Source organism: Megascapheus bottae, chromosome 2 (assembly GCF_031878675.1).
Source record: "Megascapheus bottae isolate mThoBot1 chromosome 2, mThoBot2.hap1, whole genome shotgun sequence".
Taxonomy (NCBI): Eukaryota; Metazoa; Chordata; class Mammalia; order Rodentia; family Geomyidae; genus Megascapheus; species Megascapheus bottae.
In genome coordinates, this window is record NC_143510.1 from 1,676,934 (window position 1) to 1,702,916 (window position 25,983).

General features: G+C 43.9%; 1 protein-coding gene across 4 annotated transcripts in view; it reads right to left on the minus strand.

The window, feature by feature from the left end:
- Positions 1-1,247: 1,247 nt before the first annotated feature.
- Ipo8 (importin 8) overlaps positions 1,248-25,983 on the minus strand; it is a 55,072-nt gene continuing 30,336 nt past the window's right edge. For 2 of the 4 annotated variants that reach the window (XM_090319250.1, XM_090319270.1), the window contains 11 exons: positions 25,318-25,478; positions 23,082-23,207; positions 20,309-20,375; positions 19,229-19,354; positions 17,573-17,670; positions 16,683-16,778; positions 11,740-11,960; positions 10,372-10,577; positions 8,503-8,703; positions 5,908-6,024; positions 1,248-3,783 (listed from right to left, as the gene is read on the minus strand). In XM_090319250.1, the coding sequence (XP_090175376.1) occupies positions 3,686-3,783; positions 5,908-6,024; positions 8,503-8,703; positions 10,372-10,577; positions 11,740-11,960; positions 16,683-16,778; positions 17,573-17,670; positions 19,229-19,354; positions 20,309-20,375; positions 23,082-23,207; positions 25,318-25,478 (1,517 nt within the window). In that variant the 3' untranslated portion in view covers positions 1,248-3,685. The remainder of the gene's footprint in view (positions 3,784-5,907; positions 6,025-8,502; positions 8,704-10,371; positions 10,578-11,739; positions 11,961-16,682; positions 16,779-17,572; positions 17,671-19,228; positions 19,355-20,308; positions 20,376-23,081; positions 23,208-25,317; positions 25,479-25,983) is intronic. The other 2 variants (XR_016532791.1, XM_090319263.1) reach the window with 2 other exon arrangements.

Sequence of the window (25,983 nt, forward strand, 5' to 3'; positions counted from 1 at the left end):
ATCTATAGAGGCGCTTTGGGGAAGTCCTCATCGACACCATCTATTCAAACCTTGCTGCAGCAATAAGAAAGCAGGTGCTGGGCTCAGAATGTAGCTTTGTGGTAGAGTGCTTGCCTAGAAAGCATGAAGCTTGCTGAGTTCAATCCCTCAGTACCACATACATAGAAAAATGAGCTATAGCACCACTTTTGGCAAGTGGGAGAGTACTTGCACACAGAGAGGCTCAGAGATAGAGCCTAGGCCCTGAGTCCAAGGCTCAGGACTCACAAAAATAAACATGCCGAGAAGACAAGCAACCAACCGACCCACTTCTTTTGACTTGGATCTCTCATATTCTGCCAAAAGACATTTTCTAGAATAGTTTTGAATGGCTTTTCTTTTCCATCCCAAGTCCCATAAACTGAATTGTACATATTTAAGATGCGGAGTATTTCATAGGAAAGCTGAATGCTGCTGTAAAGTCCTCTTTAAGTCTTTTTTTTTTAATCCCCTTCTAATGAATAAAATCAGGACAAATTCAGGGGACAGAGATGGGATTTGTTGTATGCTAAACTCTATGTAGTTTTAGTCTTTCTCTACTGAGAAACCATGGTTGGGGGCAGGTTGGGGGCATTTTCTTCGATGGCTGGATACACTTACTTTCCCTCCTGATTGTACATTTGTGACTCAGTGACTTGGCCTGCCCCTAGGTAGAGGTGGCTGTGGTTGGTAACTTCAGCATAGTTGGGTCTTGCCACATGGTTTTGATGATTCAAACCTATACTACTGTCTGGCACAGTGGCTCACGCCTGTCACCTGAGCTACTCAGGAGGCTGAGATCTGAGGATTGAGGTTCAAAGCCAGCCTGAGCACTAAAAAGTCCTGGGACTCTTACCTCCAATTAACCACAGGAAAACCAGAAGTGATGCTGTGGCTCAAGGAATAGGGCAGTAGCCTTGAGTTGAAGAGCTCAGGGACAACACTCGGGCCTAGAGGTCAAGTTCTATGACAAAAAAAAACACCTCTACTGATGATTAAGCAGGACAGTGAGCTTTGGGATGCAAGATACCTTGAAGGAGGAGGCCTGTCTAATACACAGGAAGCTTGACTTAAGACATCCTATCTTTTGTTAACTCCCATCATTAATATTGGATAAAGGGTTGTTTTGGGTTGGCAGGTCAGTTCTGCATGCCCCACTGCTCCCCTCTTTACTAATGGTTATCACCTGTCCCAAACTCCAAAACCATTGCATACAGTCGAGTGCAGAATCCTGGGCATCAGTCTATTTTATTTTACAGTACATTCATAGAAGTTCCCGCATTGCCAAGGTAACTAGATCACATTCAGATTAGCCATGCTGATACCACCACCACCACCTTGACTTCCAGAACCCCAGGGTGACACAACACAACACAGCTTCCTCATCATCTGCATCCACTGCTGTGCCCTGTGCGGTCCAGTGTGAAGGCTTGTGATTTATGCTAAAATGAAACCTTGGAGGGCAGAGCGGGAAAGGTAAGTTCTAAAACCAGCTAAAATCCCCCCACGCCACCTGTCTTTCATGACAGGAAAGGGGGAGTGTTCTGTTTCCATGCCTGGAGAAGCGAGGAATCAGAAGTAAGTCATTCCACTCTCAAAGTCATGGCTTTCCAAGCTATTTCTGTAAGAAGAACTTCAATGGCCTAAAATTTAAAAAAAAAAAAAAAAAGAGTTAATATGTATAAATAAGGATAGTAATATACGAAACACCTGGAAAAAATACTAGGACTGGAAATGTGGCTTAGTGGTAGAGTTACTTGCCCAGTATTGCATGAAGCCCTGGGTTCCATTCCTCAGTACCACATAAACAGAAAAAGCCAGAAATGACTCAAGCTGTGACTCGTGGTTGAGTACTAGCTTTGAGCAAAAAAAAAAAAAAAAAAAAAGCTCAGGGATAATCCCAGTCTCTAAATTCAAGCCCCAGGACTGGCAAAGAAAAAAAAAAAAGGAAAAGAAAAACAAAACAAAAACAAAAAACAGGAAAAAATACTGCCTATCACAGAAAGTTTGTGATAGACATTTCACAAAAATGGAAACAATGGGTACCTTTACCCATCAAGTACTGAAGGTATAAGTCTTCATTGTGCTGAAGGAAAACCTTCCATCCACATTTTTTCTGTAGGCTATCTTCTACTGTTGCCCTAGTAAAGAGTATAAATCACCAATAAACCCAAGCCTTAAATTAGGACACCAACCTGAAGGAAAGTCAGAAGTTAGCTGTGCTTGGCCATCTTGCTAAAGAAAAACATAGCTGAGTGGAGCTGTGGCTCAAGTGGTGGAGAACTAGCCTTCAGCATAAAAGCTCCAGGACCGCACCCAAGCCCTGAGTTCAAGCCCCACAACTGGCACCAGGAAAAAAAAGTTATCAGCTCAGCTTCACAGTTCATGCCTGTAATCCCTGCTCTTAGGAAGCTGAGGCAGGTGTACTGTAAGTTTGAGGCCAGCCTAGACTGATACCTCCCCTGTCTTTAAAAAAAAAATCCCAAAATGCTTTAGACAGGTCAAACTGCTGGAATGATGAATTACTGAAGATGAAATCCCCATCTGGAGACACAGCATGCTCACATAGCACCTGTCTCCGAGACATTCAAAGTGGGTTTGTACTGTTACTACTTTATTGTGTAAACTAGGATAATTTATAGAATACACTTGCTCATGCGCACTGAGTCCCCACAGCCCAACTTTTCATAGTAGTCTGAGCCAAGAAACTGCTAAATGCTGGAGTTGCAAGGTTCTGAACACAGCGATTATATATGGTTGCTGATCCTGAAAAACTTGTCCCCATCCAAGTCAGAAAAATAAGATGAAAAAGGGAATGACACTTCTTTGTGTCTGTGTATGCGTGCCAGCACCAAAGCTTGAATTCAGGGCCTCAGCTCTGTCCCTTAGCTTTTTCTAGCCACAGTTCCACTTCTGGCTTTTGGCTGGCTAACTGGAAAGATGAGTCTCACAGGCTTTCCTGCCAGGGTTGGCTCTGAACTTTGATCCTTCAGATCTCAGCCTCTTGGATGGCCAAGGATTACAGGTGTGAGTCACCACACTCAACAAAGTACTTCTTAAGAATGTCACAAAACATGAACCAAAGCCAGTGCCTATTTTGCAACTGAAGTGAGCCCTGTGTGCGAGAGTGGTCAAAGGTGGCATTTTTTGACATCAGAATGATTCTCAGTGTAACTGCTTAACAGTAAATTCACAGAGAAAAATGCTAATGCATCAACATATAACCAAAGTTTACAGTATATCTAGAAATACATTTTTATCCTAAAAAAAAAAAGCTGCAACACACTCCATAAAACTGTTTCAGGTAATTCATGTACAACAGAAGGCACTGTTCCACGTGGGTCTGCCGATTCTACATGGCAAAATAACCTGAGACGCACAGGCCTGTTCAGTCCTCTAGAGGTTGCCTTGGGGCTTTCCAGCCTTTGGATGCTTTGTCCTTTCCATGTAATGATTTCTGCTCTGTGTTTCATTTCATACTCGACAGTAGCTGTTGAGGTGAGGAGGGTCAAAGGGGTAAGGGAGGGTGGATATGCCGGCACTGGGACAGCAGGGGGCGCTCTGCAAAGCAGCTCCCTGGGTCTCCCTTTCCTTGACCCTCACATGCCCACTGGTCCAGTGTGACACCAAAGGCAGTGGTGGCACTGGGAAAGCTCTGGTCCCGCCTTCAGTCACTGCTAGGCACTGTCCCGAAGTTAAAGGCCAAGAGAACACCTTTGTTTTCAAACGTGAAGCCTCCTTGGAGCTCAATCATCTTCTTTGCCTCTAGCAATAAAAGAAAAGGGAGGGAAGAAAAGAGTACCTAAAGTGACAGAGTCAAAACAGGGTTGGGAGCATGGCCTAGTGGTAGAGTGTTTGCCCAGCAGGCATCAACTCCTGGGTTTGATTCCTTAATACCACATGAAAAAGCCACAAGTGGTGCTGTAGTTTAAGTGGTAGAGTGCTAGCCTTCAGAAAGCTCAAGGACAGTGCCCCCAGGCTCTATGTTCAAACCCTAGGACCAGCCAAAAAAAAAAAAAAAATGATCTGGCTCTGTTGATTTTACACACACACACAGCCAGTCCTGGGGCTTGAACTCAGGCCTGGGCACAGTCCCTGAGTTTTTGTGTTCAAGGCTAGTGGTGTACCACTTCTGTACCTCCATTTCTGGCTTTCTATTTTTGTTTGTTTTTAAGTAGTTAAGAGTCTCAAGGACTTTCCTGTCCAAGCTGGTTTTGAACCCTGATCCTCAGATCTCAGCCCCAAGTAGCTATGATTACAGGTGTAAGCCACCAGTGGCCAGCAGGCCAGATTCTTTATGTACTTAGAATTGGGACTCAAACCATTAGTTAACTGCCAAATTGAGTATCTGAACTTTTCCCATTTTCTTTTTTTTTCTGGTAGTGGGGCTTATACCAAGAGTGGCCCACTCTAGCTCAGCTTGCTTGCTCATGGCTGGCACTCTACCACTTGATCCAGGCCTTCTGCCCAACTTGTTGAGGGCTAACTGAGATGGAGGTCTCTCAGATTTTTCTGCCTGAACAAACTTTGATCTTCGAGATCTTAGCCTCTTGAGTAACTAGGACTACAGGCATGAGCCACCAGACTGATCGATATCCATGTGCAATTATGATTACTATCTTGGAAATACTGTTTAGCGATCAATTCCAAGGGCTTCATGGTCTCTGTTGGTTCAAGGGTCCCCAGATGTCTCAGACCAAAACTGATACATAATCTGACACTTTCTGCAGAGGAGCCAGAGCTCTCAACCCTTAACAACAGCCTGAATGCTACTCAACAGTTTGGTAATCACAGTCTTCTCCACTGACAATCTAGGAGTGGTCAGAATAATTTTGATGTAAGAACCATTGACACAAAGACCAACAAAGACAAAGAACGCCTACTATGATTTGGATCTTCACTGTCCCCTAAAGCCCTAAATGCTGTGGGAATGGCTGCCAGTCCACAGCACTAATGGAAGGTGGTTGAGCTTTTAAGAGGAAAGAATACGTTGGTACTAGTGCCTCCTGACTCTAATCGTAGCTACTCAGAGACTGAGATCTGAGGGTCATAGTCCAGCCTAGATGGTAAAGTTGATGAGATCCTTAGCTGCAATTAACTACCAAAAAGCCAAAAGTAGAGCTGTGGTTCACGTGATGGAGCGCCATTCTTAAGCTAAAAATCTCAGGATCAGCACCTAGGCCCCAAGTTCAAGCCCCATACCCAAACATACACCCATACTCACACCAAAATAATAATAATCCAACAACCATACAGTCCCAGAAATGCTGGCACACATCTCATCACTCAGAATGCTGAGGCAGGAAGAGTGAGTTCAAGGCTACCCTGGCCTCACTATACATAGTGAGACCCTGTCTCAAAACCACACTCAAAACAATAACCAAAACCAGACCACCACAATAATGACAACTCATTATCATAAATGGTTGATTGCTTACAAGATTTTTTGTGGGTTCTGGTATTCAGGGCCCTGTGCTCTCACTTGCCTTTTTGGCTTAAGGCTGGCATTCTACCACTCAAGTCATAGTTCTACTTCCTGCTTTTAGGTGGTTAACTGGAGGTAAGAACTGCATGGACTATCCTGCATTGGCTTTGAACTGTGATCCTGAGATTGCAGCCTCCTGAGTAGCCAGAATACAGGTATGAGTCCCCGGCACTCTGCCTCCCCACAGTTTTGGTGCTGCTGTGGTTTTGTTTTGTTTTTTTCTGTGTATGTGGTACTGAAGAATCGAACCCAGGGCCTCATCATGCATGCTAGGTGAGCACTCTACCATCAGGCCACATTCCCAGCCCCTCCCCACAATTTTGAAAACTATTTTGGTATCACCTAGCTCAGTTAGCAAGGCTGAAGTGGCAGCGCGATATGCAGGCAGGGCGGCGATGGCTGACCTGCCATTATCCTGCGATGCTCCGCCTGTGTGTATACCTCTTGTAATATTTTCTTCTGGCTCTCGGTGAGAGGTGCTATCAGCAGCTGGTACCAGGCCTCATCCCGACTCTGCACAGCTGCAAGGGAGAAGAGCAGGAAGAGAAGGAAAGAGAACAGTGATAATCAGAGGAAAAAAAGTGGTGTGCAGTTATTTCAGACAGTAAGAGGGCAATAAAACTATCCTGACAAAGAATGATTATGATTGTGTGTGTGTGTGTAGGTAGGTAGGTACTGGGGCTTGAATTCAGAACCCTGTGCTCTTGCTTAGCTTTTTCACTTCATGTCTGTCTTACACTTCATGTCCATCTGTTAGTGGCTAATTGGCAGTTAGAGTCAAACACACTTTTCTGTCCAGGCTGGATGTAAACCTTGATCCTCAGATCCGTCTCATGGGCAGCTGGGATTACAGGCGTGAGCACCAGTGCCTGGCTGTGCGGATGGTTTACGAGTGGGGGATCGGAGGAAGGCTGGGCCAGTGCTGATCTCTCAGTTACCAAGTTCTGTCTTGCTCTGGGAGTTTTTCTGACTATTGGTGTAGCCTAAAATGCAGACCTTAGGAAACCGTGTTGGTACTTAACCTCTAACCTGCGGATTCTCATCCTAGCCACAGCCCCAGCATGGCTTGTGAACCACAGAGGAAAAATTGTCCCTCAATATGAGAAATTATGTAAGTACTCTAGGTGTTCACACGGTGAGACGGAGGAGGAAGAACACGAAGGTGCAATGCCGCTGTGCCTCTCGTCCTAGCCGGTGGCAATTACTGCCGGAAATGGCAACAAGAGCTTTCTTTTCTTTTGGTCTGGTTTGGTCACTTATCTCTGGGAGGGTAAGGTAGGCACAGAATGGAAAGACACAGGGTGAACAGTGTAGTGGTGATACTCACTAGACACCATGTAAAAAGGGAACTACACAGCTCGTGGGGAGGGACAAGAGGGAAAAAACTGGGAGTGGCATGGTCCAAAAAGAAATGCACTCAGTATCTGACTTACGCAACAGTAACCCCTCTGTGTATCACCTTTACAATAACAAAAAAATTAAACATTAAAGTTTGGTTTTTTTAATTATGCCTTAGGCAGAACCCTCCCCTCCAGCTGGGTTTTTTTTTTTTTTTGCTAGTCCTGGGGTTTGAACTCAGGGCCTGAGCACTGTCCTTGGGCTTTCTCAAGGCTAGAGCTCTACCACCTGAGCCACAGCACCACTACTGGTTTTTTTCTATGGTAGCAAGGAATCGAACATGGGCCTTCATGCATGTTAGGCGAGCACTCTACCACTAGGCCAAACTTCCAGCCCTGGCATCTTAAAAAAAAAAAAAAAACCACCTCCAAACTTACCTCAGACTCAGCACAAACACAGCCACATGGAGTTTTGCTCCCTGCTGTCTCTCGCTCCTCATCAAGCCTGGTGGTTGTGCTCGTCTCTCAGGGAACTGTAGCAAACTCCACTAACAGCAGAGGCCATGCCCTCCTCACACCAAACACTTTCCTCTTTCCTCATGTCCTCCACCCATCCACCATGTCACCACCACGTCCATCCTCTACTCTAGGGCCCAGTTAATCCTAAGTGAGAAAACTCCTAACTGGGTTTAGCTATTCACACCTGTCATTCTAGCTAATCAGGAGGCAGAGATCTGAGCATCATGGATCCAAGCCAGCCAGGGCAGGAAAGTCTGTTGCTACAGTAAATGGCAGAGCACAGCTTTGAGCAAAAAAGCCAAGTAGGGCCAAGAGTTTGGCCTAGTAGTAAAGTGCTTACCTAGCAAACACAAAGACTCAGGTTCTATTCCTTGGTACCACATACATAGAAAAAGCTGGAAGTGGTGCTGTGACTCAACTGGTAGAGCTCTAGCCTTGAGAATGCTTAAGGACAGTGCTCAGGCCCTGAGTTCAAGCCTCAGGACTGGCCAAAAAAAAAAAAAAAAAACAAGAGCATGAGCCCCTGAATTCAAGCCCTCGTACCAGTACAACTAACAGAAAGAAAAGTCTAAATGAGTGCTGGGCCAGGTCCCAAAACAACTCCTAACTGGAAGAAATGGAGCAAGTAAGCCAGGCGCGGTGGCTCATGCCTGTAATCCTAGCTACTCAGGAGGCTGAGATCTGAGAATTGCGATTTGAAATCGGCCTAGGCAGGAAAGTCTGTGAAACTCTTTCCCCAATTAACCACCAGAAGACTAGAAGTGAAACTGTGCTCAAGCACAAAAATTTAGTGTGACCTAGTGTAGACTGAAAGCCCTGGGTTCAATTCCTCAGTACTACATACACAAAGAAAAGGCTGGAAGTGGTTTTGTGGGTAAAGTGGTAGACCTCTAGCCTTGAGAAAGCTCAAGGACAGTGCCCAGGCCGAGTTCAATCACCAGGACTTGCAAAAAAGCATTAGCCCTGAGTTCAAGCCCTGGCACATGTGTGTACACACACACACACACACACACACACACACACACACACACACACACACACACACACACACACACACACACACACACACACACACACACACACACACACACACACACACACACACACACACACACACTGAAAATTCCAAGCATAAAGACATACTTAGCAGAGCTTGAGTGAAAAACTGATATTCATCCACACTATTGTCGAGGTCAAGCGGTGTGATGAACCCTTCCAGGGCTGTTTCCTCCATGACTTCCTGGTCCCAGGCATCATCATCGTACTCATCCTCGTCTTCCCCATTCACAGACTGCATGGCTTGTGCAGACACAGTTGTCTCCTCCTCATCACTGGATATCTCCTCTGGAAAGCAAAAACAAGCATTATAAAATACTCATCTCCAGAAAACTAGAAGTGGTGCTGTGGCTTAAGTGGTAGGGACAGTGCCCAGGCCCAGAGTTCAAACCCCACAACTGCCAAAAAAAAAAAAGTAAAGAGTTATAAATACAAGCCGGGTACGGTGGCTCATGCCTGTAACCCTAGCTACTCAGGAGGCTCAGATCTGAGGTTCAAGGTTTAAAGCCAGCTGGGGCACAAAAGGACCTGAGATCAATTAACCTCAAGAAAACAGGAAGTGGGCTTGGCTCAAACGTAGGGTAGTAGCCTTGAGCTGAAGAGCTCAGGGACAGTGCCCAGGCCAAGTTCAAGCCCTATGACCCACAAAAAAAAAAAAAAAAAAAAAAAAAAAGTTATATAGTTGTTAGACTATTTTATGATGAAAGCTCAGTGTATAGTCTAGTCTAGAACTCAAAATTTATATGCTCTAGTTTCCCAGATGTTGGCACACAAAAAAATAACTAAGCCACATGTACCAACTATTTTTCCTTACATTTTTATATTTTTGCTATTTTAAAATATTTACTACCTATTTATTGAGTGTTGCTGCTGGACTTAGGGCCTGGGCACTGTCCCTGAGCTACTCTGACTCCAGGCTAGCGCTCTACCATTTGAGCCACAGTGCTACCTCCAGATTTTTCGGTGTATGTGGCACTGAGGAATGGATCCCAGGGCTTCATGCATACTAGGCAAGCACTCTACCAGTAAGCCATATTCCCAGCTCCATGGTACTAAGGCTTGAACTCACAGACTTACACTCTTCCTTTACTTTTTTGATCAAGGCTAGTACTCTTTCACCTGAGCCACAGCTCCATTTTTGGCTTTTTGATGGTTAACTGGAGAGTGTCACAGACTTTCCTGCCTGAGCTGGGTTCAAACCATGATCCTCAGGCCTCAGCCTCCTGAGTGGCTAGGATTATAGGCATGAGCCAACAGCACCCAACTTGAGGACTAAGTTCTGCTCTTACTAGTGGCTACTGCCTTAAGTCTGCTAGCCAGATTAAAAAAAAAATAAAATACTACATTGCTAACTTCATAGTCAAGACCATTAGATTTTGTTACAAATTCATTTTCCAAAGTATAACAAGATCCACTCGACTCCCCTTAAAAGTATCAATAAGGGATCCAGTGTTGGTGGCACTGCACAGTTTGAAACCAGCTAAGTCCATGAGACTCTTGTCTCCATTTAGCCACCAAAAGTCTGAGCACAAATGCTCAGGGACAGTCCCTAGGCCCTAAGTTCAAGCCCCAGGACCAGCACAAAAGAAAAAAAAAAATCACTGATCTAAATTTACCCCACATGATCCTAACAAAGGAAGCAAGCCCAGTACCCTTGTTAAATGTGCAACACGCACACTGCAAGCCTGCCGAGTGACTCGCAACAGAACCAATTAAAAACCAACCTATCATCAAATCAAAATCAAAGCCTGGCAGAGGGGCACACGCCTGTCATCACAGTACTCAGAAGGTGGAGACAGAAGGATCCCAAGTTCCGGGCCAGCCTGGGCCCCACTGAAGGCTCAGGCACTACAGAGTGAGACCCCTCTCAAAGAACTAAAACTAAAACAAGGATGCCAGCAGATAATACATGGTATGAACTCCAGGGCAGCACTCATCACAAGTAGAAGATGTTACCGTTTTCTTCCAGGTTGTTTTTCTTTACTTTGGGGCCATTGTCACGGGCTAGCAGCCTTCTACAAGCACACACTTGCTTTAGGCCAATAAAGAGGAGAAGGATGGAAGGGACGATCTGCTCCACCACAGCGTCCACAGCAGGTGGCCGGTTCTCCAGCTCCAGGAGAATACTCAGTCCTATTATACACATCTTCCGGTCATGGTGCCTGGGATTTTCAAAGGGGGGGAGAAAAAAAAAGACATGAGAAATATAATACAGGACAAAGCGCGGGGTAACTACAAAATACCAAAGTATACACTAAGATTCATCTGTGACAGTAATGCAGAAATATCCCATGTTTTGTGTTACACAGAATTCTATGCACATCAAAATTTGTAAGTAACTATCATCAAACGGAAGCAGGACACCAGTGGCTCATGCCTGTCATCCTTTCTACTCAGGAGGCTGAGATCTAAGGGTCACAGTTCAAAGCCAGCCTAGGCAGGTAAGATTGAGACTTATCTCCAATAAATTATGCCCAAAAGAGCCAGAAATGGATCTGGTGGTGGAGTGGTAGTGTTGGGCAAAATGAAGCTCAAAGACAGCACCCAGGCCCAGAATTCAGGCTCAAGGAATGGTACACACAAACACACACACCTCTACGGATGCCTGCAATTAATATGGTGACTCTGCTGCATTGATGCCCATGCTGTACTTGAGTTGGGTGTTTTATTAAAGTGAATGTAACTGTGCTTGACAAGATAAAATTCCTACATAATAGAAAAAAAGTGTCCACACTTTTCCACCATGAATCCTGGGATTCTGGGATTCTGGCATTTGCACTTTCAAGCTCTCCAAAAGCTGTTTCAAATACTCACTATCAGAGCTAGGAGTTTGGCCTAGTGGTAGAGTGCTTCCTAGCATGCACAAAGACCCAGGTTCAATTCCTCAGTACCATGCATACATAGAAAAAAAACAAAAAGCTGGAAGTGGTGCTGTGGCTCAAGTGGTAGAGCTGTAGCCTTGAAAAAGCCAAAGGACAGTGCCCAGGCCCTGAGTTCAGCCCCAGAACTGCCAAAACAAAACAAAACAAACAAAAAAAAACCTCAGTGTCATAGGACGCTGATAGCTCACACCTGTACTCCTAGCTCATCAGGAAGCTGAGACGTGAAGATCATGGTCCAGAGCCAGAGAAATCTGAGACGCTTGTCTCCAATGAACCAGCAAAAAGATGGAAGTGGAGGTGTGACTCAAGCAGTAGCGTGCCAGTCTTGAGTGGAAAAGGGACAGCGCCCAGGACTGGCACACACATGCCTGTGCATGCACACACGCGTGCATCAGTGTGCACACGTGCACACACAGTCTCATGCAATCCACAAGACACATACCCGAAGAAACAATCTGTGTCGTTCATCCACTGGTTTATGAAGTGCACGATGATGCGCCCCGGGTGGAGAGGCAGCTGCATGTGCTCCAAGGTGTACAGCAGCAGGTCGGGGTTGTAGTACAGCGCCGCGATGGCCACCTGCAGACACATGGTGCGGAGCTGGCACGTATGCACGCCTCGAATTAATCTCTCTAAGACAAGATGAACAAAGGGCGGAATGCACTGAAAGACAAGAGAAAAATCAGAGGCAGGGATATACAGAAAAGTGAAGGTGAGCCAAACATTATGTCAAAAGACAGATCTTAATGACAATAAAACGGGTTTCAAGCCAGAAGTGTGGTGGCTCTTGCCTGTGACCCTAGGAGGCTGAGATCTGAGGATCAAGGTTCAAAGCCAGCCCAGGCACAAAAGGACCTGAGACTCTTATCCCCAACTAACCCCTAGAAAATGGAAAGTGGGGCTTGGCTCAAGGGTAGGGTGGTAGCCTTGAGCTGAAGAGCTCAGGGACAGAGTCCAGGCGCTGTTCAAGCCCCATGACCCCCCTCCACCCCCTATACACATACAAATGTTGATTTCAATTATTTCAAGTTATTTAAAAGCTTTGTCTTCATTCTGGGTGCTGGTGGCTCACACCTATAAATCTAGTTACTCAGGAGGATGAGATCTGAAGATTACAGTTCAAAGCCATCTAAACTCTATCTCTAATTTTAACACGAAAAGGCTGGAAGTAGAGCTGTGACTCAAGTGGTAGAGTGCTAGCCTCTAGTGAAAAGCTCAAGGATAGTGCCCAGGCCCTGAGTTCAAGTCTCAGGATTGGCACACAAGCACGCACACACACACACATACACACGCTTTTCATTCTCACAAAAACTAGAGATTTTTAACAAGAGAAGTCCAACACATTCACAGGGCTAGGATCCATATCCTTTTTGTACGCATGTATATGGAGTGGCACTGTGGCTCAAGTGGTATGAACATTAGCCTTGAGCAAAAAAAAAAGTTCACAGGATACTTATGAAGAATGCAGCAGAATTCACAAGAGCCAAGCTATGGATCAACCTAGATGCCCAGCGACTGATCAATTTAAAAATATGGTGTAGATATGTACAATGGAGTATTGTTCGTCCATAAAGAATGAAATTCTATTTGAAAGCAAATGGGTGGAACTGAAGATCATCACGTTGACTGAAAAAAAGCCAAACTCAAGCAGTCAAATATCATGTGTTTGCAAATATTGAGAATCTAGACCTAAAATAATGGTGGTGAAGATGTCACTGAACCTGAGTGTAAAAGGGAGACTGATTTGTGGGGAAGAGAGCAAAAATGAAAAGTAAAGTTACTAGTGGGTAAAAAAGATCAAAGATCTCCCTCCCTCTATATATATATGAACACATATAGACATATATATGCACATGTGTATGTGTATACACGTACAGATATTATAAATAATGAGAGACACCAAATTCTGTCTGGAAAAGGGAGAAGGGAAAAGGGAGGCTAAAGAAAAAGAAAAAAGAGGGAGGGAAATGGGGACAAAAACATGAGAAGCGGTATCAATGTGTGTGAAGTAAAGCACCTTCTATCTGGCGAATATAACTGTAACCCTGCTATTAATTACAATAAAAAAATTAAAATTAATTTTTAAAAAAGTTCACAGGAACAGTACCCAAGTGCTTAGTTCAAGTCCCGGGACCAGCACAAAAAATAAAAATGTTTAAAAAGCTAAGCAGGAACAGCAATCTTGTTGAAGATCTAGTACTGACACCAAAACAAAAACCTTTGAAAGGCTTTAGAAAAACCAGGCTAGGGCATAGCTCTGCCCAGAATCCTGAGTTCAAATCATAGTGGTACCAGTACCACTATGGATTTAATAAGGGGATCATTCAATCCACCAGTGGCCTGGACACAACTCAGAATGGAGAGAGAAATCACTTCCTGTTGTGTGCAGGTGCTGACAGCACGCTGTGCCAAGCATGGACCCTAACTGACACCTATGGCGGCTCTGCTTCTTTCTCTAGCAATGACCAAGCTGCATCCGGCCTACAGAACTCCTCAGCAATTCTAGGGTAACTAAGTGCTGTATGTATCTGTATACAAAAAACACCTAGCTGGGCAGGGTGGCTCACGCCTGTAATCCTAACTACTCAGGAGGCTAAGATCTAAGGATCAAGGTTCAAAGCCGGCCAGGGCACTAAAGAACATGAGACTTTGATCTCCAATTAACAAATAGAAAACCAGAAGTGGTGCTGTGGCTCAAGGGATATGGCAGTAGTCTTGAGCTGAAGACAGCTCAGGGACAGCACCCAGGCCCAGAGTTCAAGTCTCACGACAAAAATAAAAATTAAAAAAAAAAAAAAAAAAACACCTATAAATGAGGGCTGTTTTTGTTTTTGCCAGTCTCAGGCTTGAGTTCAGGGCCTGAGCACTGTCCTTGGGCTTTCTCAAGGCCAGAGCTCTACCACTTCAGCCACAGCACCACTTCTGGCTTTTTCGGTCTATGTGGGTACTGAGAAACCGAACCCAGGTCTTCCTGCATGCTAGGCAAGCATTCTAACATTAGGCCAAACTCCCAGACGAGGGTTTTTTTTCCTTCTGTTTTTTTCCAAACTACATTTTCTAGCTCATGCGAAACCAGGCTGCAGGTAGGCTGGGCCCCGGCCACAGTTCACCCATATCTGGGCAGGCTCTAAGCCCCTGGCATGGATTCAGTCTATAGTCTTCCTATCCCCAACCCATCCTTGTCCCCTACTACTGCTCAGAATATTCTACAATCTAAGCATAGGGTCAACACCTCTACTGTCAATCAAGCAAACCTAACTACCTGCTTGAGATTTAACATCAGTTTTTTCTTATGATGCTGGGGCTCAAATGCAAGGGCCCTGTGTTCCTGGCTTTTCCACTCAAGGCTGGACCACTTGAGTCACAGCTCCACTTGCCATAATTTCTTTTCTTTTTTTTTTTTTTGCCAGTCTTGGGACTTGAACTCAGGGCCTGGGCACTGTCACTGAGCTCCTTTTCGCTCAAGGCTAGCACTCTACCAACTTGAGCCACAGCATCACTTCTGGCTATTTTAGTTTATGTGATACTGAGGAACTGAACCCAGGGTTTCACGCATGCTAGGCAAGCACTCTACCACTAAGCCTTATCATAGTTTGGATATGGAATGTCCTCCATAGATTCATGTATGGAAGAATTGGTCCTCGAGGAAGTTGTGCGAGGTGCAAAAGGATGGAGCTCTCACAGGTGAGTGGAGGCATCCACTGAGGAGTGAGAGCAGAAAGGGATGCTGGGGGCAGGGCCCAAACTGGCCACTGCAAGAGTGGAGGCTCACCTTGCCCCAGTCTTGTCTGCTCTGCTTTCTGGCTCTGTAAGGTGAACAGCCTGCCTTCCTCCTCCGTGTCCTCCCACTATGTCTCAGCCTCACGCAGGCCCATGAGACACAGAGCTGCCTAACCATGATTGCAACCTCCCAAACTGTGACCCAGCAGGGCCTGTAATCCTAGCTACTCAGGAGAGGCTGAGATCTGAGGTTCGAAGCCAGCCTGGACAGTGAAGTACATGAGATTCTTATCTCCAACTAACCAGAAAAAAAAAAAAAAAGCTGAAAGTGGAGGTGTGGCTCAAGTGGTAGAGCACCAGCCTTCAGCAAAAAAAGCTGAGTAAGTAAGCAAGGCTCTTACTTCAAGCCCCAATACTGGCACAAAAATAAAGTTAAGTCTGGGCAAAAAAAAAAAAGCCTTCCTTTATTTTGACATTTAACAAAATCCCAACTAAATAGGGTTTAGGGATGATTAAATCTAAATGGGGAAATAATTGTACAATTTGGTATATATAATTAAAATCATTAAAATATATACTTTAAATGAATGTACCATATACCACATGGATTACATTTCAATATAATTATTATATAAATACATGAAAATAAAAAAAGATAAAAAAATATATGGAACAAATATTACTGAATTAAAAAAAGGCAATTCAGCCAAGGACTGGTGGCTCATGCCTATAACCCCAGCTACTCAGGAGGCTCAAACAGAGAACTTTGGATGGAACTTAGGACAAGAACATCTTAGAGGCTCCATCTACAAATAACTAGCAAAAATGCTGACTGGAGACATAACTCAGGTGATATAGTATCAGCCATGAGGAAAAGATTGAGTGACAGCAGGAGGGCCTGAGTCCAAGCCCCCCAGTACTGGCATTTTAAAAAGCATAGCACATGCCAGGTACCAGCGGCTCACGCCTATAATCCTAGCTACTCAGGAGGCTGAGATCTGAGGATCACGGCTCAAAACAAGTCTGGGCAGGAAAGTCCGTGGGACTCCCATCTCTAGTTAACTACCTCAAAAGCAGTGAGGGGAGCTGTGGCTCAAGTGGTTGAGTGCTGACCTTGAGCAACAAGCTCGGGACAACTTCCAAGCCCTGAGTTCAGCCCCAACACAACAGTTGTTCATGCCTATACTACTACTTACTCTAGAGACTGAGATCTAAGGATCAGGGTTTGAAGCCAGCCAGAGCAGAAAAATCTCTGAAGTTGCTTTATCTCCAATTAAACAGCAAAAAGCCAGAAGTGGAGCTGTGCTTCAAGTAGTTGAGTACCAGCCGGGCTTGAGTAGGTAAGATAAGAGACAGCATGCAGATCCAAGCCAGCACTGGCATTAGAAACCTGCAAATCACTGAGCACACTTTCCACCTTTGTTTCTTTCATCATCCTATGAACAGCTCCTTACTTCATGTTTTTCTGTGTTTTTAGTTCTGTTAGAATGAAAATTACAATGTCCAGACTGTATGGCTTTTTGTCATTTCAATAGAATTTGCATCAGTCAACAAAACAAGCCAACAAACAAAAACTAAAAACAGTCAGTTTTCCATTGAAACATAACCAAAATGTCCGTCAGACCTATGGATGATAAACACAGATACTTCCTAGATGCGGATTACCTGATCAATTCCCCTTCCTTTGCACTGAAGAATGATGACTTCTAGAAGCTTCGCCGCATGGCTTTTAGCATCTTCTTCTGCATTTCCCCAGAGTACCTATAGTAAAGGACAACTTGGCTCAGCACCCAGAATCACTGCAGAACATTTATCAAGGGTTCTTGAAACATTCATACAAATTCAGTCACAGGACTCGGCTTCACTGTATCTGCTCAACCCTAAGAAGGGAGGGGAGCACAGCTTTACCCTAGTACCTACTCACATTCCTCATTTATGTATTTATTATGGTGTGTCAGTCCTAGGGCTTGATCTCAGGACCGGGGTGCTTGTCCCTGAACTTTTATGCCAGCCCAGGGGCTTGAACTTTGGGCCTGGGCATGTCCCTGAGCTGTTTTGCTCAAGGTGAACACTCTACCACTTGAGCCACAGCTCCACTTCTGCCTTTTTTAGAGCTTAGCTGGAGGTAAGAATCTCATGGACTTTATTGCCCAGAATGGCTTTGAACCATGATCCTTACATGTCAGCCTCCTCAGAGACTAGGGCTATAGGCATGAGCCACCAGTGCCTGGCTTTGTCCATTAGCTCTTTCACTAAAGGCTGGCACTCTATCACTTAAGCCGTAGCTTCCACTTCCTGCTCTGGACTGGTTAACTGGAGATAAAAGTCTCACCAACATCAGCCTGGGCTGATTTCAAACCCCAATCCTCAAATCACAGCCTCCTGAGTAGGCTCGGGAGTGAACCAGTGCCTGGCTTAAAGTGCTGAACAATTTAAAGCACAATGCAGAACATGTAACTTTCATTTTGGGAATGCAAACTGATCAATGAATAGATGAAACATTCAAGAAACACATGGAAATCTTAAACACTGACAAATGACTAGGATAGGCTTACCTTCCTACACATTGTGAAAAGGACTTCTAAATGTCTTGGATGTGACAGTAAAGTATTTGTATCTATTGTCACATAATTATGCAGGAGTGGCATCATATCTGAAATAAAAAATTTAGAAACCTCAGTGAGAAGAGCAGGAGAAACAAATGATTCCCACTAAACCCACATTCTGTAGCAATCACAAAACTAGAAATAAAAGCAACAGATCAGCCTTATTCAGGAATCAAGATCACATGAGTCAGAAATGTTTGCCACTATGGTCAAACTTTAAAATGGTTTCTTTCCTTCCTCACACTATGACCCTCTCTGGGCCCCCACTAGGGGTCAGCTTCAGAAGTTCTACTGCTGGGTGCTGGTGGGAAATGTCCAGCATCCTAGCTACTCAGGAGTCTGAGATCTAAGGATCCATGTTGGAAGTTAGCGGGGAACGTAAAGTCCAAGAGATTCTTATTAACCAGCAAAAAGCTTAGAAGCAGAAGTGTGGCTGAAATGGTAGAGCATCAGACTTGAGTAGAAAAAGTCAAGCAAGAGTTTAAGGAAGGCATGAGTTCAAGTTTCAGTATAAGCATGAAAACAAACAAGTAAATCAGGCTCCTGAAATCCTTGCTAAGCTTAATGCTTATGAGATGGCTGATATTCAAGAAGCATTTAAGGGAAACAGATTTGGCTTAAGGGATGAGTGCTAGCCTTGAGCAAAAAAAGTTCAAGGACAGGGCCCAGGCCCTGAATTTAAGCTCCAGAATTGGCACGCGCGTGCAAGCGTGTGCGCACACACACACACACACACACACACAAACACACGGAGAGATGTTCCACTGGTGAACTATCTTAAGATGTCCATCTGAGGGGCTGGGAATGTGCCCTAGTGGTAGAATGTTTGCCTAGCATGCATATATCCCTGCATTTGATTTCTCAGTACCACATACACAGAAAAAGTCAAAAGTGGTGCTATGGCTCAAGTGCTACCCTAGAGAAAGCCCCACGATAGTGCTCAGGCCCTGAGTTCAAGCCTCAGGATTGACACATTGACACACACACACACACACACACACACACACACACACACACACACACACGTATGTCTATCTACCACCTCTGCCTACTGCCTATATCTCCAGGCCCTTTTCGTATCTACTGAAATGACAAAAAGCCATACAGTCTGGACATTGTAATTTTCATTCTAACAGAACTAAAAACACAGAAAAACATGAAGTAAGGAGCTGTTCATGGGATGATGAAAGAAACAAAGGTGGAAAGTGTGCTCAGTGATTTGCAGGTTTCTAATGCCAGTGCTGGCTTGGATCTGCATGCTGTCTCTTATCTTACCTACTCAAGCCTGGCTGGCACTCAACTACTTGAAGCACAGCTCCACTTCTGGCTTTTTGCTGTTTAATTGGAGATAAAGCGTCTTCAGAGATTTTTCTGCTCTGGCTGGCTTCAAACCCCGATCCTTAGATCTCAGTCTCTTGAGAGACAAGCTCAGGATAACTTCCAAGCCCTGAGTTCAGCCCCAAGACAATAGTTGCTCATGCCTATAATCCTAGTTACTCAAGAGACTGAGGTTAGTACTGGAATGTGTTTTTATTTCAAGTATCAAGGGAATTTATAGCTAAACATAGAAGACCAAAACTTTTCCAGGGCCCAAGCCATCCATACCTGTAAAGTACTCAAAGCAATCCTGCTGAAAAACTTCATATAAAATACTTAGGAGCTGCCACATAGGAGGGGAGATGGTGTGGCAGGTTAAATTATAGGCCAGGGAAAGAATTTCTTCATAGAATTCTAGAAGGAAGAAAATCTCTAGTTAACACAGTAGGAAACAGCAAAAAGGCACAGAGCAAGGTTCACAGAAGAGTGTGGGACTGCAGTCCTGAGCAGAGTGGCTGTAGGCAGCCCTTGCTTGGGTGGCTTTTTGGGTTTGGGATTTTTTGTTTTTCAATTATAGGGCTTGAACTCAGGACCTGGGCGCTCTTAGCTTCTGTGCTCAAGGCTAGAGCTCTACCACTTTCAGCTACAGTGCCACTTCTGGTACTTCTGGTGGTTCACTGGAGATGCCTCATGGATTTTCCTGCCCAGGCTGGCTTTGAACTGGGATCCTTAGATCTCAGACTCCTGAGCTGCTAGAATTTCAGGTGTGAGCCACTGGTGCTCAGCTTTCCTCAGTGTTTCCACTACAGATCCACCTCTTCTTACGGCCCCAGCCCACCCTTCTACTCTGCCACCCAAGACAAACTTGGCTTTTGGTTGCTGGTGACTCTCATCTTTAATCCTAGCTATTCAGGAGGCTGAAATCTGAGGATCATGGTTCAAAGACAGCCTAGGCAGCAAAGTTCCTAAGACTCTTCTGAAATTAACCAGCAAGAAACCAGAAGTGGATCTGTGGCCAACCTAGAGCAGAAAAGCCAAGGGAGAGCAAAAGGCCGAGTACAAGCCGCAGCAAGTGCACTCATGCATGTGCATGTGCGCGCACACACGCGCATACACACACACTAAAATATAAGTCTGTGTCCTTAAAAGGTTCCAAGGGCCAAAAATTCTTAACTGGATGTAAGTTTATTTCTAAATGAAAATATAGATATGTAACATTGGACCGTATAATCCAAAATTTAAAAGAAAGTTTCTCCTCAAAATTAACCATCTTGTTAAATTTTAAAGGCTAATAATGCACTTTAATTTCCTCAAATTAAAAAAAAATCAATCTCCCAATTTACCTTTTTATTCCCATGTTGAACTTACCAATTACTTGTTTTTGTAAAACAACATCAATAATCCGTAGACAGATATTCTCTAACTGCTGAGTAATCTAAAAGAAATTTTGAATATTTTAAAATTCATCATGATAATCCTTTGCTCTGTTCTCCCTACCAAAAGCTAGAACTCAGGGCCTGGGCACTATCCCTGAGCTTCTGTTTACTCAAGGCTGGCTTTAAGTGGTAGGGCGCTTGAGTGCCATTTGTGGATTTTTGTGATTAATTGGATATAAGCCTAGACAGGAAAGTCAGTGAGACTCTTATCTCCAGTAAACTACTACTGGCTCACACCTGTAATACTAGCTATTAAAGAGGCTAAGATGTGAGGATCCAGGTTTGAAGCCAGCTGGGGCAGAAAAGTCGTAGCCTCTTTAATACCTAGAATTACAGGTGTGAGCCACCAGTAGGCGATAACTCAAATTAACCAGCAAAAACCTAGATGTGGAGCTGTGGCTCAAGGCATAAAACACCAGCCTTGAGTGAACATGCTAAAGGAGAGAAGAACATGAGGCCCTGAGTTCAAGTCCCAGTACTACCAATCAATTAACCAACCAGCAAATAAATACCTACCTACCTATCCACATACAAGACTTCTTGTATAAAAATATGTTCTCAGCCAGACATGGTGGCCCATGCCTATAATTCTAGCTACTCAGGAGGCTGAGATCTGAGGATCAAGGTTCAAAGCCAACCCAGGCACAAAAGGACCTGAGACTCTTATCTCCAATTAACCTCTAGAAAATGGGAAGTAGAGCTTGGCTCAAGGGTAGGGTGGTAGCCTTGAGCTTAGGAGCTCAGGGACAGTGCCCAGCTCGAGTTCAAGTCCCTGACCAAAAAAAAAAAAGTTCACAATATAAACCAGCCCTATGCTTACAAAACATTCAGAACCAGCTCATACCTGTAATCCTAAGTATTCAGGAGGCTGAGAACTCAGTATCATGGTTCAAAGGCAGCCCAGGGAGTAAAGTTCTAGTGAGACTCATCTCCAATTAGCCACACAAAAACTGAGGTGGACCTGTGGTTCACATAGAGGCTAAGGGACAGCACCCAAACCCTGATTTCAAGCCCCACATCTGACAAATCAAAAAAAAACACATTCAGCCAAGAGCTCCTGGGTCTTGCCCAGAATCCTAGCTACCTCAGGGGGCATAGATTTGAAAATTGTGGCTTAAAGTCAACCCACTCAGGAAAATCTTTGAGATGCTTATCTCCAATTAATCCAAAAATCCAGAAGTAGAGATATGGATCGAGTGACAGACTTGAACAAAAAAGCACAGGGACAACATCCAGAACCAGCACAAAAAACAAAAAATTTATTTTGTTTTTTTAAGATTACAAATTCAGTGCAACAGCAGCACTTTAGCGTCACAATTGTTAAAGCTATGGGCTGGAAGAAAGCTACTAACACCTGGATTTCTGGAGTTTAGTTGGTACATGTCATGAAGGACAAGTTACTACACGTCTTCAAATTCTGCTCATATATTCAGCTTTCAACCCAGAAACCCCACTTTAAGGAATTTACCCTCATATACTTTTACCTGTGCAAAATGACACAGAAGAGGTTATTCACTGAAACAATGCTTGTGATTATTAATAACCAAAGTTCCATTTAAATAGTACCAATTAATCGAGAATTATATATATTTATACAAAATTTTGACAGATTTGACAGGACCATCAACATCTTTTTTGTGTGATGGGTGTCAGTCACAGGGCTTAAACTCTGGGCCTGGGCACTGTCCCTGAGCTCTTCAAGGCTACAGCCTTAACCCCTTGAACCTCAGCGCCACTTCTCATTTTCTAGTGGTTAATTGGAGGTAAGAGTGTCACGGACTTTTGTGCCCGGGCTGGCTTTGAACTGCAATCCTCAGATCTCAGCCTCCTGAGTAACTAGGATTACAGGCTACCACGCCTGGCTCCACAAAGATAATTTTTAAAAATCAGCTAAAAACTGTCACTATGCTAGCTTTTTTATAAATGGAAAAGATAGCTGGGTGCTGGTGACTCACACCTGCAATCCTAGTTGCTTGGAAGATTGAAAAGAGGATTATGATTTCACAGCAGCACAAGCAGAAAAAATTTCAAGACCCCTTCTTGATCTCCAGCTGGACACCATGGCACAGGGCTGTCCCAGGCTTCACGGGCAGCTGAGATTGGTAAGATTCTGATTTAGGCCAGTATGGACAAATGTCCTTTGCATGTTATCTCCATGGGCAGAAGCTGCACCTTCCTGTGATACAGCAATGGCAGGAAGCCAAGTGGGATGAACAGAGGGTCAGGTGTGCAAAGAGGAGGGAAGCCAGACACTACTCTAAAAACACAAATGAGAAACAAGGCTAGAGGTGGAGGTTAAGTAGTAGAGTACCAGCCTAGCAAGTGGCATGGTGGCTCATGCCTGTAATCCTAGCTACACAGCAGGCTGACATCTGAGGATCCTGATTCAAAGCCAGCCAAGGCACTAAAGTCTGTGAGACTTTAATCACTAGTTACTCAGGAGGTTCTGTCACTATCCCTGAGCTTTTATGCTCAAGGCTAATACTTTCACTTGAGCCATAGCTCCACTTCCAGCTTTTTGCTAGCTAATTGGAGAGAAGTCTCACAGTCTCTCCTGCCTGGTCTGGCTTTAAGCCATGATCCTTCAGATCTTCCTGAGTAAACCTAACATTTTTAGGGCCAACAAGCAATTTTCAAAGCTAGAACTTTAAAATTCATAACCACTAGTCATCTAAATTTAAGGTAATACACAGTAAAACTCTTACCTCCTGATGATCTTCCACAACTGTTAAAATCGTATCAATGGTATGTAAGATTCCCATAGCAATTACTGTTTTGTCCTCAAGTTCTTCATATTCATCACTTTGAAGAACTTTGCCAAATATTTCAGCCTATAAAACCAAATTAAAATGTTCAACAATTAGTACCATCACATCCCCACAGTAAGAAAAGGCGCTAAATGTTGCCTATCTAAACATTGACAATGGGCCAGGAGCGAGGCCTAGTGGTAAAGTGCTTGCCTGCCATGCAAGAAGCCCTGGATTTCATTTCTCAGTACCACATATACAGAAAAAGCTGGAAATAGCGCTGTGGCTCAAGGGGTGGAGTGCTTGCCTTGAGAAAGCTCAAGGACAGTGCTCAGGCCCTGAGTTTAAGACCCAGGACTGGGAATGAATGAATAATACAGATAGGTGGATATATAATAAATCTTAGCAATGTTCAGTACTTTAGTTCTGCATTTGGCTGATTGAATCCTCTTGTACTTTACAACAAAATTTATCATATTCTTAATTTAGCCAGTTTCTCTAGTCTACTCATCAAAGTGGGGTCTACATTAGCTAGTATAGCTATTTTCACTAATATCTAACTTTTAATTATGATTAGGCAATCATATCCACATTTAGAAAATTTTAAATCAAGTAACACTAAAAAGAAAGCTGAAACTGGGTACTGGTGGCTCTTACCTGGAATCCTAGGTATTAGGGAAGCTGAGATCTGAGGACTAGGGTTTGAAGCTAGCCAAGTTAGAAAAATCCAAGAGACTCTTATCTCTGGCTATCAACCAAAAAGACAAAAGTGGAAGTATGATTCAAGTGAGCCAGCCTTCAGTGGAAAAGCTAAGGGACAGAATATATACCCCTGCATATCAGCACCAGGGAAGAAAAAAAAAGCGGTGAGAGAAAAAAAAAAAAAAGCCAAGGTTCACATGGAAAATGAAGAACAATCATGCACTGGGCCCCTGATGGCTCATATCTATAATCCTAGCTCAACAGGAGGCTGAGATCTAAGAATCTCAATTGGAAGCTGGCATGGGCAGAAGGGTCCTTGAGACTCTTATCTCCAATTAACCACAAAAAGCTGGAAATGGATCTAGTACTCTATTGGTAGAGCGCTAACCTTCAGCAAAAAAGCTTAGTGACAGTGCTGAGAAGTTGAGTACAAAACTCAGACTGGGTGCTGCTGACTCAAGCCTGTAATCCAAGCTACAGGCTGAGATCTGAGGATTGCAGTTCAAAGTCAGCCAGGGAGACTCTTATCTCCAATTAACCACAGAAAACCAGAAGTGGTCCAGCTCAAGTGACAGAGTGCTATCCTTGAGCTGAAGAGCTCAGAGACAGAGCCCAGGGTCAGAGTTCAAGCCCCACCACCACCAAAAAAGACTCAGAACAGCGTGCGTGCGGGCACACACACATACACACATATGTGGGGGGGGAGGGGTAATTGACAATGACAAAACAAATGTTAGGGAGAAAATTTATCAAAAAGACAATTTAAAAATTTCCTTTAAAAGAAGTTTCAGAATTGGGGCCGGGAGTTTGGCCTAGTGGTTAAAGTGCTTGCCTAGCATGCATGAAGACCCGGGTTCGATTCCTCGGTACCACATACATAGAAAAAAGCTGGAAGTGGTGCTGAGGCTCAAGTGGTAGAGCTCTAGCCTTGAGAAAGTCCAAGGACAGTGCTCAGGCCCTGAGCTCAAGCCCAGGACTGGCAAAAAAAAAAAAAAAGAAGTTTCAGATTTAAAATCCAGAAAATGGAAATTTAGAAGTTACATCAAGGTATATCAGTATGAAACTTCAGAACAAATGAAAAAAATTATCCTAAATGTTGCTAAGTATGAGTTAAATTAACATAAAAATACGATAGTATTTTCACATTAGGGGGCTGAGAGTTTGGCCTAGTGGTAGAGTGTTTGCCTGGCATGCACAAAGACCTGGGTTCAATTCCTTGATACCACATACATAGAAAAAAGCTGGATGTGGTGCTGAGGGCTCAAGTGGTAAATTTCTAGCCTTGAGAAAACCCAAGAACAGAGCTCAGGCCCCGAGTTCAAGCCAGGATCAGAAAAAAAAAAAAAAAAAAAAAATTCACAGTTCACATTAGAGCAAATATGTTCACATCAGTTTTCCCAGCTACAAGTCACTAAACTACCAAATGTGAAATTGAATTTTCAAATCACTCTAGGCTTCTGTGCCAAGTGGCATGACCTTTTCCCTGCCTTACCAGGTGCTGGGTCATGTCCACAGCAATTGACGACACTTCCTGATTGTATTCACAGATCAACTTCTGAATCACATTGGTGACATCATCATTTTCCGTCTCTCGAACAATGTGCAACAGTTCCTGCATAATAGGCCTCACATGGGGCTTCATATATTCCTTAGCTAAAATAGTAAAACAAACAAAATTAGTATGCACACAAGGTAAAGAAATAACCAGTAGCTCACACCTGTCTGTAATCCTAGCTACTCAGGAGGCTGAGATCTGAGCATCACCACCATTCAAAGCCAGCCAGAGCACTAAAGTCTGTGAGACTTATCTTCAAACAACCACCACAGATCCTGAAGTGGCATTGTGGCAAATGTGTAGTACATTGCACTAAAGAGCTTAGGGACCGTGCATAGGCCCAGAGCTCAAGACCAACAGCAAAAAAAAAATGCAAAAAGAAAAAAAAAACTAAGTTGATCACAAGAACTAATGACAGGTTATTATCCCATCTAAGCTTCAAGGTGAATAGTTGTCTTGCAACAGATCAATCACAAAGCTATACCGAATAAGACTTATCACTACATTAATTTCCAGACAGGTAACATAAGGATAAGCAATTCTGTACAAGAAAGGACTGTTCAATCTGGTTGTCAGTGGCTCCCACCTGTAATACTAGCTACT